The sequence below is a fragment of the Leuciscus leuciscus genome (genome assembly GCF_965113295.1).
Source record: "Leuciscus leuciscus genome assembly, chromosome: 17".
Lineage (NCBI taxonomy): Eukaryota > Metazoa > Chordata > Actinopteri > Cypriniformes > Leuciscidae > Leuciscus > Leuciscus leuciscus.
Window position 1 is genome coordinate 2963230 of NC_138741.1, and position 17428 is coordinate 2980657.

Genomic DNA, 17428 nt, shown 5'->3' on the forward strand with positions numbered 1-17428 from the left:
CACACACACACACACAAAAACACACTCTTCAGATCAAGCTCCAGGATTGAGCGGCCTCTGCTGGTTATTATGGGAAGTGCCACTTGGCTGATCTACAGTGTTATTTTAGTTTTATCAATATTTTCAATTGCCGTTTAATTTGATATTTTAAATTTTCGTGTTAAATTTAGTTAAATTTTTTGTCATTTCATTATGTACTTTTTTAATTTTATTATTATTATTATTATTTAAATAATAAATATTTAAATATTAAATTGCAATTTAGGTTACATTTAATTTTATTTCAGTTTTTGTTATTTTTAGTAATTTTTTTTATATTTTTAATTTTCATTTAGTTTAAGTTCATCGACTAATATTAGTTTTATTTTATTTCAGCTTTATTTCAATTAACAGAAATGCTTTAAATAGTCTTAGTTGACGCTACACTTCAGTTGTACTACCAGACAAAAGTTCAGACACATCAAATTATTCTGTATCTTTTTCCACAGAATTTCAAAATGATAAATATTATAATTATAAAATTATAGACAAAATTATTTTATTCAGTTTTTTTTAAAACCAACTAGGATCATAAAGATACAAATTTTCCAACATGGACATAAAAAACTACCCTTTTATTAAAGATGTAATTAATTACTTAAAAATTAATACAATTTATAAAGGACATCTGAACTTCAGATCCTAGTTAGAATAACATGGAAATGATGCAGTGAAACAAATAAAAACTTTCTTATATTCCAGCTCTTCTCACTCTGAAATAGTTTATAGCAATTCATATTTATTTGTCAACAAACTACTGTTCAAGATCAGAAGGATGTTAGGATCAAAAGGTTCTTTGCAGGAGTTTTATAAAGACGACAGACCTTCTTCATCACTCTGGCGATGGCCTCTTCTTCTGTCTCTTCATCACTGTCAGGCTGCTGGAAATCTGACAGTCTGACTGAACACACACACACACACACACACACACACACACACAAAACACAAACATCGTTGTATTATGCATCTATTTAAAGCATCATTTGCAATGCATTCAACTGAGAGAATATTCAGTGGAACTAAAGGTTTGATATCTACGTATTAAGATTTGATTGGATTGTGAAAAGTGATTTTCTCTGCAATGCAGCCTTTATCATTCATCGTAGTCTTCAGAATAACCTCCTCTTCTCTTCTCTGATGATGAGGGCGGGACAACCTGTCACTCACATGAGATCAGCCAATAGCAAACCACAACCATCCAATCAATTCCTCACAGACAAAATCAAGCCCCGCCCTGCAGAAATTCTAGTTTCACTCGGATATACATGTGTATATACAAATGTAGCGCAACTTCCGTTTCTCATGCAATCTCATTCACTATAGTTCTACTTAAAGGGATAGTTCACCAAAAAATGAAAATTAGCCCATGATTTACTCACCCTCAAGTCATCCTAGGTGTGTATGACGTTCTTCTTTCAGACAAACACAATAAGAGTTATATTAAAGATGTCCTGGCTCTTCCAAGCTTTATAATGGGAGTGAATGGTACCTGAGATTTTGAAGCACAAAAAAGTGCAATAATCATCATAAAAGTAATCCATATGACTCTAGTGGGTTAATAAAGGCCTTCTGAAGCAAAGCCATGTGTTTGTGTAAGAAAAATATCCACATTTAAAACTTTATAAACTATAATCACTGGCTTCCGCGAGTCTAGTTCCAGCGGAAGTGTGAACTCTGACCTGACGCATGACGTATTGATGAACGAGGAAGCGGAGAGAGGATCAAGTCAAACACTGGTCACAAATTCTAAGTCTAAAACTACAATTTTAAAGAGAAATGTGGAAGAGCTTGAGTTTGTTCGAACCGCGAGAGGCGTCTGCTCTCACCTAAGCTTACACTACTCTTACACATACGTCATGTGTCGGGTCAGAGGTCATGCGTCAGGTCAGAGGTCATGCGTCGGGTCAGAGGTCATGTGTAGGGTCAGAGGTCATGCGTCGGGTCAGAGGTCATGCGTCGGCTCAGAGGTCATGCGTCGGCTCAGAGGTCATGCGTCGGGTCAGAGGTCATGCGTAGGGTCAGAGATAATGTGTCGGGTCAGAGGTCATGCGACGGGTCAGAGGTCATGAGTAGGGTCAGAGATAATGTGTCGGGTCAGAGGTCATGCGTCGGCTCAGAGGTCATGTGTTGGTTCAGAGGTCATGCGTCGGTTCAGAGGTCATGTGTCGGGTCAGAGGTCATGTGTCGGGTCAGAGGTCATGTGTCGGGTCAGAGGTCATGCATAGGGTCAGAGATCATGAGTCGGGTCAGAGACCATGTGTCGGGTCAGAGGTCATGTATAGGGTCAGAGATCATGTGTCGATTCAGAGGTCATGCGTCAGTTCAGAGGTCATGCGTAGGGTCAGAGGTCATGCGTCGGTTCAGAGGTCATGTGTCGGTTCAGAGGTCATGCGTCGGGTCAGAGGTCATGTGTCAGGTCACAGGTCATGCGTAGGGTCAGAGGTCATGTGTCGGGTCAGAGGCCATGCATTAACCCACTGGAGTCGCATGAATTACTTTTATGATGACGGATGCATTTTTTCAAAATCTCACCCCCCATTCACTCCCATTATAAAGCTTGGAAGAGCCAGGATATTTTTTAATATAACTCTTACTGTGTTAAGAGGTGGAAAGAAGAAAGTCATATACACCTAGGATGGCTTTAGGGTGAGTAAATCATGGGCTAATTTTAATTTCTGTGTGACCTATCCCTCTAAGAGCACCGCCTCCAGCAGTAAAGCACCTTGTTCTGGGTCGAGTCCCTGCAGAACAGCGAGTCTCATGGCCGTCTCCCGCATCTGCTCCTCGTTGCGTTTGTCTTTCTTCAGCTCCTGCATGGCCTCCTCCATCACGCGGCTTTGCTCCGCCTCCATCTGTTTGACTGACAGCTCGCCGTCATCCACGTTCTCATTCACCCCCCCTCCCTCTTGTTTATTAAGATCGTTTAATGGTTCGTCTGTATTTACACAAGTGAGAAAAAGAAAATGACCGTAAAATCACTGTCACATGGCTTTGAGATGTCTACTGCTTTATAAACTCTTTAATGTTTAACCAAAATGAGGGCTTAATCTTTAATTTAGTGCCGTAAAACCAATTTCAATGTGCATTATTAAAGAAACATGCATTATTTCCCAAAAAAACAAAATTGGGGGATTAAACTTCATAACTGAGAATAAATTATGCATTCAGTCAAAATACCCTCTGACGATGGATACTGGTCATCAATAGCAACTTCCTCCGTCATTTGGGCGATCAGATCATTAGTCTGTTCTGTTTGAGTCCTGTTGTCGGGCGGCTGATGAACCTGCACACATTGAACATCCATATAAACACACTATTTTAAAGTCTCCTACAACAGGTTCACATGCATCCAAGGTCAAAAACACTTTATTGTCCTCATAATCTCCACTACAGGATCAGCTCTCTTCTCTCAGTGTCTGAAACGCTTCCATCAAGGATTCAGTCTCTCTAAGCTCCGCCTCTCTCAGAGCTGCTCTGCTCTGATTGGTCAGAAACCAAACGCTCATTATCATATCTGAATCTCAGCTCTTGACACACAGTGATACGAACAGTAACGATGGCGTGGGTTTTACCGTATCAATCTCTGAAAACAGTGTCTTCTCCACATGAACAACACGAACCAAACTCTTCCAGTCTCAGATACACTACAGTGTTTGAGGGCGGGGCTATGCAGACGCTGTTCAGCCAATCAGGTGGCATTATGCAAATTAGCTTCAAACCTAGACAGGTTCAGCGGGAAGTGAGACTGGAATTACTGACGACTTGTTTCAGTTCAGAATCGCTTTTTTCTTTTCGGAGACAAAATCTCCATTTATCTTTGATCTTTGACCTTTTACATTCACTAACAGCCCTATTACACACTACATGAAAAGATATATTTGAAAAAGCATCATAAGGGCACTTGAGGTGAAAGCAGATATTGTAGTTACAGGCGGTGGGGCTTGCGAGGGCGTAGGTCTTCCTTGTAAAGCCGCCAGTCGCTCCTCCATGTCTTTATCTGAAGGCACGGGCTGAACCGGTGCTTTCAGGGCAGCGAGGCGAGACTCCAGCTCCTGCTCTGATGGGATGGACTCTGTGTGAGAACAGAGAGACATATCAGAGACACAGAATCAAAGTTTAGATTAGAGGTCCCTGGCTAAACTGTTTGATTTTGATAATTTTTTTCTGGTGAAAGAAATACATAAATGAAGGACAAAACCAAAATATTAAATGTCATGAAACATGAGTTATTCACTGTTTTGTCGAGGGGGTTAAAATGACAATTTTCACCTGAGATTTGGAGCCAAATTACAGGGGTGTAAAAACCACTTTAGAAAGATGGCAGCATCATTATTTTATTTCTACACAGAGATTGGAAGGTCTATTAGTGAAATCTGTTGACTTTAGCAATCTTTGTTTCATTATATGCCAACGGTGAGCGTTCAAACATGGGAAAAAAGCACTTCTTGTGTTTTTAACTCCAAGTTTGCATGCCTGAAACTCCAGAAGTATTAAAGATATCTTAATATCCTTTTAGATTCTGGTTCTTAACAAATGTTTCTTTTGGGATCTTAATTTTAAAGGCCCTCGATGGATCAATCCCAGAAATATGGAGATCTTAATGAGGCTTCATGAGTAAATTGGTCAATTGTGCACATTTTCAGAGGTCGAAAACCAAACGTGGGTCACTTTACATACAGATGATGGTTTTTTTCTTTTAAAGAGAAACATCTGAACATCAAATAACGCTGAAACTAGAAATCAACACAATTGCATAGAATATACCTGTTTGAGGGCCATAATTATTATTTTTCATTATTTTTAAAGACATCTTAATATCCTTCGAGATTCTAATTCTTAATAAACTTTTGTTTTGGAATCTTAATTTTTAAGGCTCTGTATGGTATATTATATATATATATATATCTGTTATCGGCTTTCAAATATAAAGAATTATCGGTTATTGCTATCAGCCAAATTTTTCATATCAGTGTGTATATATATATAAATATCATATATGAGATCAATCAGAAGGTGTAAATACATTATATATATATATACATACACGATAATCCATTATATTTGAAAGCCGATAACCGATATATATATATATATATATATATATATATATATATATATATATATATATATATATATATATATCATCTATGAGATCAATCAGAAGGCGTAAATACATTATATATATTTATCAGTTATCGTCTTTCAAATATAAAGGATTATCGGTTATCGTATCGGCGCATTCATAATGTTAATGTTTATAGTGTGTTTATGCCTTCTAGTGCAATTAGCAGATTAGAACTGGGCGATAACAAATGTTGATTACATTTTGTGACAAAACAATCTCTGCAATCAAGCAGATTTTGACAGATCTTACTGGGCTTGGTTTCCTCTTTCAGCTTGTTCAGTCGTTCTGCGATGACCTGGTCCTCTTTACTGAGTCCTCGAGTTGAAACCCGACTCACAGTGTTGTTCTTTCCACCTCCGGGTCTGGCCGGCTGACTCTGCTGAGCTTGTTTGGCTTCGAGAGCAGCAACACGCCTGTAAGACGCCACAGATGTGTGTTATTCCTGTGGCATACGGGGGCATTTCACATAATGATACTTAGATACAGATTCATACTTTTTGTAGTTTTCAGGAGGGGACCATTTGCCAGCATCATTCTGGTTGCCTGGACTGTACAAAAAAGACCTGTCAGTTGTGTGTTAGTGAATATACTATAGCAGTGTAAACGGTGTTTGGCTTCCAGACCTTGTTAAGTTTCCATAACACTGTTTGCAGACTTTCTGCTGGCTGTTTCCATATTTTGGCACAACAGCATTGAATGTCAAACACCCAGAGCAGAAAGAATGGCCACAGTTTTTACAACCCAACTGCAAAAACACAAAACCAAGTCAAACACTTTTTGAATTAAGGCATTTAAATTAAATTATCGGTATTTATAGGCGCTAACCTCTTTTCTGAAGAGAGTGAACTTTGATGCACAGCAGTAACAACGATTATCCATAGTGAGATTCTTCGGGGAATCGCAGAAACATGCTGTAGTGACACTTTAAATGCTCAAGATTATAATAATAAAATGCTTTGTATTGTATGACGCTATTTCAGCTGCATTCTCTCCACTGTGTTTCTCTTGAATCAGAGAACGTAAATACAGGAAACGCTGCGAGAACTGAGACGTGTTGGGAAATGTAGTTTTTATTGCTTGCAGCGATGAGACTTGTAGTGGATTGGAAAAACAATACATGCAGAATAATGCAGAGGCGTATTTAAAAAAAATAAAAATAACCTAAAATTACCTTACAAATAATTATGAATAAAACAATCAAAACTCTAAATTTGAAATGTACTCATTTCCCGGCATGCAACATGATAGCCGCTGCAGCTTGCTCTCAAGCGTAGATATTATGATGTCTATAATCAAAAGATTTATACTGCACAACAATGTGGGTGAAAAAATGAAATCACTACTAATATATATTAAAAAAAACACAAATACATATATTTATCTATAAAAAAAAAACAGGCGGTTATTATGTCGATGAACCTCGCGTGGTCACGTGACCAGTTCGTCCAATCAGGATCTCTCTGGCGCGCTTCCGGTTTTGTTCAAATGTCTTTTGATCCTTCAACTGGAACAGACAAGACAAGAGCGAGCGATTTATGAAATAATACCATATTTGTATATCTCTATTATACAGCGACGGTTGTTTTGACGAAGAAAAGAATATTAAGGAGATTTCTGCTGGGTAAATGTAAGTTATATTTGTTTTCTCCACTTTGCAGAGAACAGGGGAAACGGTAACGTTAGAGAACCACAGAAATGTGTTTCCCCTGCTGTTTATATTCTATCATTTACTGCTTTATTTCTTTAATAGCTATAATATGTGGGGCATACATTGGTTTTTTAGAACATGGTACTTACCTTTTAAAGAGATTGTTCACCATAATTTACTCACCCTCATGTTGTTCTAAACCTGTATGAGTTTCTTTCTTCTGTCGAACACAAAAGAAGATATTTTAAAGAGTGTTTGTAATCAATCAGTTGACGGATCCCATTGACTTCCATGGTATTTTTTCCCTACTATGGAAGTCAGTGGGGTCCATCAACTGTCTGGTTTACCCACATTCTTTAAAACATCATCGTTTGTGTTCAACAGAAGAAAGAAACTCATACAGTTTTAAAATAACATGAGGGTGAGTAACTTAATTAATGACAGAACTTTTTGTTATATTTTTGCGTGAACTGACCCTTTAATTGCCACAGTATATGAATATGGTAACCACTCAGTATCATAAGTGCCATCTGTTTTCCCACCTCTAGATCGGATCCCCAGCCATGGCAGAGTGTGATGTGGAATGGGAATTATGTAAAGAAAACATCCAGCCTTTGAAACAAGGCCGAACCATCTCGGCCCTGCACCAGGCCCTGTGTCAGCAGCAGGAGGGGAACCACACGGCCCTCAACCAGAAGAAACAGTGAGTGGGGTTTTCAATCAAACTAAAAGCATGTTCCAGAACAATTCAGTAATGTTACCTTTCTTTTTGTAGAGCGTTTGAGTCTGAGCTGCGGATGTATGATGGAGACGACCCTCTCGATGTTTGGGTCAGGTATGACAGCAGATGCATGTTGACTTTTGATGTGCAAATTGCATTTAATCATGTTTTCTTCAAGTACAAGGTGCTTAAAGTGCTTGAATTTGACTTTTTAAAAATGTAAGTCCTGGAAAACAGCCATATTTATGAATAGGTACTTGAAAAGTGCTTGAATTATTGAAAGTAATTATGAAATTAGTGTTTAATTTGATCGATGAAACTATCTTTTCACGCAAAATGAACGCTGCAGCTCGTCTGTCGTCTGATATAGAGCCATTTTGCGTGGCTATGAGTGTGATATTGCTCATATAAATATCCTAGCATATGTAAGCTTTCATTCTTCAGTTCAATCGTATATTCATGGAGTATATTCATAAATTGTCATGGTATCCTTTCAGTGGGTTAAGTTACTACAGTCATTGCATGTGCTGCACTTTATTTGTACCATTTTGTTTTATTAGTTTACTTTTATCTATGTACCTTTTTTTTTAGAAGTTGAAAGATAATAAAGAAGATATGGTTTGATAAGTGAGATCTCAGATTGTCGTCCTTGAAAACCAAAAAAGCAGTGCTTTAAAAGTCCTCAAAAGTCATTTTACAGTTTTTGTACGAACCCTGTTTCTTATTTTTTTCTGCAGATACATCAAATGGACAAAGCAGACGTTCCCACAGGGTGGAAAGGAGAGTAACTTATCAGTGCTTCTTGAAAGAGCGGTCATGCTCTTCACAGCCGACAAGAAATATCACAATGACGTTCGCTACGTTGAGCTCTGGATCGAATTTGTGAGTGACAGACCTCGCATTTAGCGTTCAGATTGCATCAGTATAGTTGTTTTTAACACTATTGTTTCCGTTTGCTTGCAGGCAGAGGGTTGTTCGGACCCGATGGACGTCTTCCGCTACATGCAAGCTCAAGGAATCGGAACCATGCAAGCCGCTTTCTACATCGCCTGGTCCGAGGAGCACGAGAAGAGAGGGAATTTAAAGATGGCTGACAGGGTTTTTCAGGATGGTGTCAAGTGTGGAGCAGAACCTGTAGATAAACTACATGTGTTTCACAGGTCTGGAGACTTCAATCTATTCATCTCTGTCTGTCCTAAAATTAGGCTAATTCAAAATAATAATAATAATAATACGTTTATTTTATAGAATACAAGGTCACTTTACAATAAAGTACAAATAAACATGACATAGAAACGATACAAATAAACTGAGATGGATAACATAACATTAATCCTATAAAGCATAATGTATTATATTTGATGCATTAAGTTCTAAGTCTGATTGATAGTTTGCACATTTTTAGCAAGTAAAAGGCTTTTAGTGTAATTATAAAAACATCCACCTTCAGCTTGCAGGGTTTATGCTGTGAAATTAATGATTTTTATTAAATAACCATCAGAATAACCTTTATATTGTTAGTAATATTTTTTAAGATATAAACACTTACTGAAGTGAAGCAACTCAGGTTTACTTGATTATCTATAAATATATATATTTTTAGAAAAATCATGTTCAAATGTGAGTCTTAAATATGATCATCAGGCTTTTGAGGAAGGTCACATGACTCAATCATCATTGCATTGCATTATATGTTTTAAAACTACAGAGATTTGATCATAAAACTAAGCATTTAAATATCATCTTACAGGGACATTATTGGCAGATATAGTGACGACTGATATTTAAATATGATTTTATGTCAGTATCTGCTATAAAGATCTCATTGATTTACATTACAAGCATCTGAATTTCATTTTACTTTTTATCCATATAAATATATGCATCAAATTGCATATTTTTGCACAGTTTGTGCCTCTGAATAAAACTGAGCTGCTTTTCTCGCCATATTCGCACAATATCAATCATAGTATATGAGCCATAAAAACCTGCCGTATTAAATATGATGCAAAAATATATAACTTTTTGGTTATACTTTATTTTAAGGTGTTATTGTTACAGTGTAATTATATATTTAAGTACTGAGTAATAATAATTAACTACATGTACTTACTATAGGATTAGGGTTTGGTTGAGGGTTAGTTGTGTGTAATTATGCATAATTGACTGTTATTACTATGGTAAGTACATGTAACATATGTAAGAAGGACACTGTAAAATAAAGTGTTACCAACTTTTAAAAAATATTTTTGTCTGAAGGTTGGATCAACTATTCCATTGTTAAAAGAATAACATTTTTAACACTTAGAAGGATTAAATCAGTGCATGTTATTCTAAACATAAAGGCACTTTTCCACATCTAATAAATTCCTCTCTGATAAAATAAAGTCCTGGCCTGCATTCGTTCTAGTTGATTATATTGTTTCAATTCCATAATCATGTAATAATGGAAGTAAAAAGGGCTGCAAATGTTGACTGCAGTGTTTCGAACGTCACTCTGTGACAATGAAGTGTCCACTAGCCTCCTTCCCTTCACCTTTGTACATATAAACGTTGTCAAAATTATTTCAGTTCGCATGGATGCGTGGAAACGACTTAAAATTCTGTGTTATCCAGGCCGGACAAGTAATTTGGCGATGTCAATTTGTAAAGAAAGACTGCGCCTGCGCACACATATTCAAACACGCATATCTATAGACTGAACACATAATACGCATGTGCACGCCGTCAGCGCTTTCACAGATGCACGTTTTTGAAGTTTACACTGAGATTACACGTTTTTCAAAACTTGCACATTGGAACCGGTTTCAAGGTTTGCGTTCTCGAGCACCAAACATCGTTGTCGTGCAAATGAACGGCCGGAACACATTAAAACTCTTCTGTTTTCTGTTAGAACGGTGTCGTGTTAGCGGCCCTTAAGTTAATAACTAATGATCTTTGCCACGGAAGTGAATCAATCATTAACTTTAACTCTAGCTCACGCCTCATAATGAAATGTGTTGGTCTCCAGAGCGTTGCAGGCACGAGTGTGCAGACAGATGATGTCATCCATGACAGCTCAACAAAGAGATGATGATGATGATGATGATGATGAAGAGCCTCAGCGATCGTCACTGGCTGAGCTCAAAGCCAAAGGGAAGAAAAAGGCCATCGTTCCCATCAACAGAGTGAACGCATCTGCCGGATGTGAGTACACACGTTCTTCTAAACGTGTTGTGAATGTGTGCTGTGTATAAATACAGGTGTGACCGACACACTCTGTGCTCTGACACACAGATGCCCGTGGGCTCCAGTTCAAGCAGCCGTTGGGCCCCAAACACAACAGTCGCCCTGTGATATTTGATGAGAATAAAGCTCCTGAATCTGTGCCGCAAGAACCCAAGTTTGAGATCTGGACGGCGCCACCTACTGCCAGAGCCAAAGAGAACGAACAGAAACCTGAGAAGTGGTCCAATGTGAAGGTGCGAGTCCGTGTTGAGCATTACCCGTTTAACCGGTTACCTGACTGGCTCTAGAGAGTGTCATCTTTGTGTCTGGAGGCTGTTATCTGATAGAGCAGTGTTGATCGTGTTTGTTTGTTTTGTTCCAGTTGCCCCTGAAGTCCAGATCGGGCCTCAGTGTCGCGGTTCCGCCTCCTAAACCCAGTTTCCAGCCGTTTGTGGAAGAGGACGACCGGCCTCCCGCTGTGTGAGTGTGATTGGAGGATCTGATGATTAACTTTCTCAGCGCATGGCAGATTTCCCTCAAGCCTTTGTGCTCCTTTATAATAACTTTTTGTTCTTTTAGGCTGTGTAATAACATGGAGTAATGCAGGAGTTTGACAGTGCAAAAAAAAGAAAGAAGTTAATAATAAAAGTATAATATATAAAAATTGGATTAATAAAATAAGATTAAAATACAAGTTTGATTAAAATATTGAAATATTGATTATGAGTAGGAAAAAAACAACGTAATCTAGTAGAAACTAAATATTTTAGACATTTATAATCTTAAATTATAAGCTAAATACATTTTAGGATGAGGATGATGATCATATTTTGGGTCCATGGTATCATTTTATGTACTATTTAGTTTGCATCACTAATATACTTATTATTTTTTAATAATGTTTTTATTTTTGCATTTTAATGTTAAACTTTTTGTATTTTTGTTGTGTTTTTAGTAATTTTTACTAGCAAATAGCTTTTTTTTTTTGTATGCTTATAGCTTTTATTAATGTTTCTTTAGTATTTGTACAAGTCGGCATGAAATCAAAACGGACCGCATTTACTTTTACAAAACGCCCACTTTTCTATATCCAATCAAATCCCAGTGGGAAAAACAAGCCACGCCCTCTATTTTTCACATTCAATATCTCGTTTTACTCTGGAAATACGTCACGATACTGACGTAAAGCGGGTCACAACTTTCCGGTTCATGCAGACCTTAAACTAAAGGAAAATTTAAAATAATCTTATTTCACGTTATGTTTTTTAATGGTTTTAGTTGTGGATGGCGATAATAGCCCTTGACCTGCACATGCAGAGAAAGTACAATAGTACCTTTTGATTTCATGTTGACTTGTATGATCACTCTGTATCGGTGTCTTGTTCTTCTGAAACTGATGTGCACTCATGTGTCTGCATGTTTATGATCTCCATGCACTCACCTCATCTTTCCCGCTCCAGAACTCCGTGTAAGATCAACCCTGCGGTGAACTCGGTGCTGTCGGCGAGGAAGCCCTGCAGACTGGAGCAGACGCCGATGAAGATGCTGCAGGAGCGACAGCAGCTCATGCAGACGCAGACTCAGGAGGACGGGAAGAGCCGAGAACAGAGCATGTACTGCAGAGATCTGGTCTACAGCGGAGCCACAGAGTTCTGCTTCGAGGAGCTGCGGGCCGAGCGCTACTGGCAGAAACACACTCGCAAACTACAGACCAACAGCCCTGTGGATTCCAGTACAGACTGAAGTACAAACCTGCTACAAACTGAGACCTATAGGTTGTGTTTGAGTATGCAGCGAGCTTTCTATCTAGGCAGCAGTGTTAGATGTTAGATGTTTTTAAACTCGCCGACGATACCTAAAAATGCTGTAGAGCTGCTCACAACAAATGTGTGTGTTTTCTGTATAATTGTTCCTGTGTTCTTGTACATACATTTTTTCTTTACATTTTTTGTATATACATACTTTTTGTAACGAAACAGTATTTTTTTTTTGTAATATATTGCAAGTAGAGTTGTCAAAAAGTACTGACTTCGTTACTTTTCGGTATTGAAATGTAAAAATGTGACAATACCAGCATTTCCCTTTAGCATTTTGAGCGCTGTTGAACGGATTCTTAAACACCTCTGATTGGCCGTTGTGTTCACGCACTCAACATATGATTGGCCAATGTGTTGACGAGCTCATATATGTCTGTGATTGGCTACAATGATCAACAATGATATCTTTGACGCTCTTCATCGAGCGCTTGCACAGATTCACACAGGAGTGTTTAAAAGCAGGCGTCCATCTGTGGATCCCTAATATATCCGCTGATAGACGCCGCTTTCAAACGCTCCCGTGTGTATCTCTGTAAGCGCTGGATGAAGAGCGTCAAAGACAACATGCTTTTGAAGCGTTGATCATTGTAGCCAATCAGAGACATATGTTGAGTGCGTGAACACAATAGCCAATCAGAGGGGTTTAAGAATCCGTTCAACAGCGCTAAAAAAAAAATGCTGGTTTCGTAAAAAATTTTTTATTTCAGTGCCGACTTGATGCAGAAGTCGGTTCTTTTGGCAACTCTAATTGCAAGAGTAGCATTTATTATATTGTCATTGCTTGTAGATGTGGTAATTGATGCTTCAATAAATGCAACTGATTCCATAACATCAAATTGCTCTTGTACTTTGGCTTCAGAAACTGCATTTGTACTTTATTTATAGTGCTGTCGCACAACACGAGCTGCAAAGTTTCCCTGGAAGACGATAAAGGGATTGAATGTAATTTGTAAGTGCAGTGTTTCAGTGAATATCCAGACAATGCAAAGAGAAACATATATAATATTGAATCTCTAAATGCTGCAGGGCGAGTTACACTGCAGTATTAAGATGATCTGACCCGTTTTAAAACGTACTTCACTGATGCATCAGCAGGTGGCGCTGAAGGGTGATGTGGGTCTGCAGAAACGAGCCTCTAAAAAGCTACTGATGTTCGAGTGTCTGCCTCGTGAGAACTTTCAAGTGCTCTTATTTCTCTCAGTGTGGTTTATAACAGTAAAACAGCGGCTTGTCCATCTGTGGGAACACACTGAGGAAGAATGGCATGCTTTAGTATGATGTAACTATGCCATGACCTGCTTTCTCATTAACTTAATGTTGTTATTAAACTTGTTACAGTGGAAACAAAAAAACATGGATAAAAAAAAAAAATCTGGTTTCTTTTTAAGGGACACTGTAACTTTAAAACAAAACTGGATGCATTTAGCGGATTGCCATTTTTGTGGTTGTGCTTCGGCTCTGCGGATGAATATGATCTTCACAATAGATCCTGCTTTACAGTGAACTCTGTTAGAGAAATACAGTTTATCTGTTCAATAAAACACTTCCTCTCCTGTTGAGTGATAAAAACACCATCATTTCTGTCACTTTTACAACATTTCAAATCCTTCAGTTCTCCATCTCCTAAAGCCAAGCTAATGTTGATTCTTGTTTTATTACGAGCTCTGTTGCGTTTTCTTTTCTCCAGCAGAAAATGTGCCTTAGATCTGAAGCCTTCAGTGTTTTAGTGAACGGAGGATCATTCATCAGCTATTAAAGGCAGGGTAGGCAATTTACCCTAGCAATAGCAAGCTAGCTTTAAAAACATAAGATCCCACCCTCCCTTCGGAGCGTCTCCAAAGCCACGCCTCCTTCAAAACGCATGAACGCACACAGCAGAGAGCTTACAAAAGCGTCACGAGACGCTTAAACTACCTCATGTCTCAAAGTACATAACAATACAATAATAACTAGATGAGAAGAATTTGCTAGGACAAACACTGATGTTGGCTTGACAAAGCCGTATGAAAGTTTGAGAGTTTTGTAAACCTTAAAGTCAGCATGAAATCAAAATTGACCCTATTTACTTTGTTAGCGCATATTACTAGTCTTGTGGTGAACAATTAATCCATGCAAGTTAATACACAGAAAAAAATTGTTTGCCGTGGTAATCTTTAATCAAAGTCTGAAAAGTTATTTCCGGTCTGGAATGGCGTTCCTTCTCTGATGACATAGGCTTGACGGCTTGGGTTGAAAAACGCTTAACCACTCCCCTCAAACCGCTAGTCTGCTATGAGCAGAGATGGAGAGGAGGAGCACTAGAGTAAAACTCTGCCCTCTGTTCAATATTCCGTTTCACTTGTAAATACGTCACAACACTGGAGAAAAGTCATTTGCAACTTCCGGTTCGACTGCACGGACTTTAAATTTAGTGAAATGGAAAGAGACAAAAAGACATTGCTACAGGTTGTTAGCATGAATTAACATGTTAATATGTTCTTACATGAATTAACATGTTGCTAGCCTGTTTTAGTACGTTGTTAGCATGAATTAACATGTTTTAACACATTGCTAGCATGAATAAGCATGTTTAACAGGTTGTTAGCATTAATTAACATGTTAATATGTTCTTACATGAATTAACATGTTGCTAGCCTGTTTTAGTACGTTGTTAGCATGAATTAACATGTTTTAGCAGGCTGATACCATTATTTAGCATGTTTTAGCGTGATTGTTAACATCACTTAACATGTGGCTAGCATGTTTTAGCATGTTACTGGCATGATTTTGCCTGTTGCTAACCTGAATTGGCATGTTGCTAACATGCAATTAGTACATTGCTAACATAATTTAGCAAGATGCTAGCATGAATTTGCATGTTGTTAGCATGATTAGCACATTATCCTATGATAGTCATTAAGCTTTGCTAGTGAATACTCTATAAGTCTTATTGTGCAAAAGTCTTGACCCCCTTCAATGAAAGTTAATGGGACTTTTCGTAGTTTTGATCATCTGTTCAATGAAAATCGTATGTCGGATCAGTTTGAAAAGATACAGCACACCGAGAACAGTCTGAAGGTCTAACCTGAGTTTGGTGGTTCTAGCTTGAAAACTCTAGGAGATACTGTTTAAATTATAGTCTCAGAAAAAGAATAAGCCTAAAGCAGTCTGGGGCCGGTTTCACAAAGCTATTTTAGACCGGCCTATAGTGTTAGACAAGTCTAAAATGTGCTCATAATGCAAGTTAGACTGTTTCACAAAAATAAAGACTGACTTAATTTAGACCAAAAAAATTAGACACCTTACCCCCAGGCTAACTTACCCCCAGACCCCTTCCCCCGAGACACCTTACCCCCAGGCTAACTCAGGTCTAAGACTCTGTTACCTTGGCAACCAGCAGTAACAATCAGTTACATTACAAACAGCCAAAAGAAAAGGGAAAATGGCTCATAATTTAAACATTTCTTCTTGTTATTTCATTCTCCGCTAATTTTCCCAAGTAAAATGTCCTTGTAACTGTTATCCTCCTCCAACAAACACATATCTTCCGCTGGGGTAAACTGCACTGAGCGGTTGAATGTGCTTACTCGATCCGCCATGTTTTTTGTTTTGAAAAGTGTCTTATTTTACCCAGAATGCATTGCAGTGTAGCCCTACTTAAGATAGTCAGAGTCTTGAGTGCTTTGTGCAACGGTCTGATTTAGATGTCTATCTGAAGTCTGACTATCTACTATATCTAAGCCATAGTCAAAGTCTATCTCTGTGAAACCGGCCCCAGTATGTCTGCTTTGTCAAGCTGCTGTTTCGTTTGTGTTGCTCAGTGACTGTCGTCTGTCTAACATAGCATGAGGCGCGCTGATGACGTGATGTGCGCGGAGGTACGGAAACACATACGCTGAAGGCAGGTATAGGACATTGTATCATTTGGACCGAATTCAATGATTGGACGAACATTTTATGGTCCTACGCCTTTCCTCATATAAACACTTAACTTAGTGACTATCAGCTATCAGGATGTGAAGAGACTTTCAACCAGCATAACAAAAAATGTTTCCGGAACAAATCGCCTATCCTGCCTTTAATATGCTAAAGACAAAAGACAAAAGCTCATTGGGTGTCATTGTTTAGGAATGGACTTAAATTATCCTGCATAACAAAAGCTGTGAAAGGACAATAGCAGGAGAACAAATCACACTAGAGACGATTAACTACAGACCAGCTCAATGTGCTTACTGGGAATTTAGCAACACCTTTACAGTTGTTATGTATTCCTCTGGCTGTCATTGATGGGCATTAAATGACATAAAAAGCTGTTCTCATAATGAGGATGGGTGGCATCTGCGTTATACTAATTAAGAGGTAAATGTCTCTCTGGGTTTTAAATGAACGCTTTAAAGCTATTGATTATATTGGCGAGTGCAGTCAGCGGTAAAATAGGTCTCATGAGTTGATGACGTCACGATTAACCTGCTAAACCATGAATCTTTTAGTCTTTGAATTAACAGTCCAGAAGTAATGAAGAAAGTTGCATTAAAATGCAGAAATTCATTTAATTTTTCTATTTTGAAAGCAGTTCTATTGGAATTCTTTTAAAATGTTTCTATTGGAATTAATATTGTAAAACGTTTCAAATTTCAGATTACTTTATTAAATTCAACATGTTAAACTTTTTCTTTAAACAAAGTAACCTAGAAACATTTACTCTGGTGTTGATAAATAAATAAAACAGTGTCTGGAATTTTCAGAATCTTTTTTTAATGTTTATCCTTTATTCATTTATTATAGTTTTACAATAACAATAACGGCAGGCTTTAAAAGTAAAAACATGCAACCAAGTAAAAGTAAAAACAGAGCCGTTACCTGACCATCAAAAATGACCGTATCAGTCATAT

The 17428-nt window shown here is 38.0% G+C and overlaps 2 protein-coding genes across 3 annotated transcripts in view; one reads left to right on the plus strand and one right to left on the minus strand.

Moving 5' to 3' along the window:
* The window catches only part of zfyve19 (zinc finger, FYVE domain containing 19), an 11861-nt gene extending 5650 nt beyond the window's left edge, over nucleotides 1–6211 (minus strand). The window contains exons 1-8 of the mRNA XM_082143844.1: nucleotides 5990–6211; nucleotides 5788–5909; nucleotides 5659–5712; nucleotides 5414–5577; nucleotides 3969–4111; nucleotides 3217–3322; nucleotides 2762–2974; nucleotides 864–940 (exon numbers count right to left, since the gene is read on the minus strand). Of these exons, the coding sequence (XP_081999970.1) occupies nucleotides 864–940; nucleotides 2762–2974; nucleotides 3217–3322; nucleotides 3969–4111; nucleotides 5414–5577; nucleotides 5659–5712; nucleotides 5788–5909; nucleotides 5990–6043 (933 nt within the window). The 5' untranslated portion in view covers nucleotides 6044–6211. The remainder of the gene's footprint in view (nucleotides 1–863; nucleotides 941–2761; nucleotides 2975–3216; nucleotides 3323–3968; nucleotides 4112–5413; nucleotides 5578–5658; nucleotides 5713–5787; nucleotides 5910–5989) is intronic.
* A 420-nt stretch (nucleotides 6212–6631) lies between these two features.
* Nucleotides 6632–13393, plus strand: bub1bb (BUB1 mitotic checkpoint serine/threonine kinase Bb). Of its 2 annotated transcripts, XR_014199338.1 has the most exons (10): nucleotides 6632–6791; nucleotides 7361–7515; nucleotides 7588–7647; nucleotides 8271–8415; nucleotides 8497–8693; nucleotides 10544–10719; nucleotides 10810–10994; nucleotides 11123–11220; nucleotides 12201–13021; nucleotides 13109–13393. XR_014199338.1 is itself a non-coding variant. In XM_082143845.1 (9 exons), exons 2-9 carry the CDS (start codon nucleotides 7376–7378, stop codon nucleotides 12481–12483), a joined length of 1284 nt encoding a protein of 427 aa, XP_081999971.1. In that variant the 5' UTR covers nucleotides 6632–6791; nucleotides 7361–7375; the 3' UTR covers nucleotides 12484–13393. The 2 variants fall into 2 exon arrangements, 1 of the variants encoding a protein (XP_081999971.1); XM_082143845.1 differs by having other exon boundaries at nucleotides 12201–13393.
* The last annotated feature ends 4035 nt before the right edge of the window (nucleotides 13394–17428 follow it).

Excerpts from the sequence above, each read along its gene's own strand:
- bub1bb (XM_082143845.1), top strand. The coding sequence starts at position 7,376 with ATGGCAGAGTGTGATGTGGAATGGGAATTATGTAAAGAAAACATCCAG. Across the intron at positions 7,516-7,587 it reads GCCCTCAACCAGAAGAAACA|AGCGTTTGAGTCTGAGCTGC; the intron begins GTGAGTGGGGTT and ends TTCTTTTTGTAG. Across the intron at positions 8,694-10,543 it reads AAACTACATGTGTTTCACAG|AGCGTTGCAGGCACGAGTGT; the intron begins GTCTGGAGACTT and ends GTTGGTCTCCAG.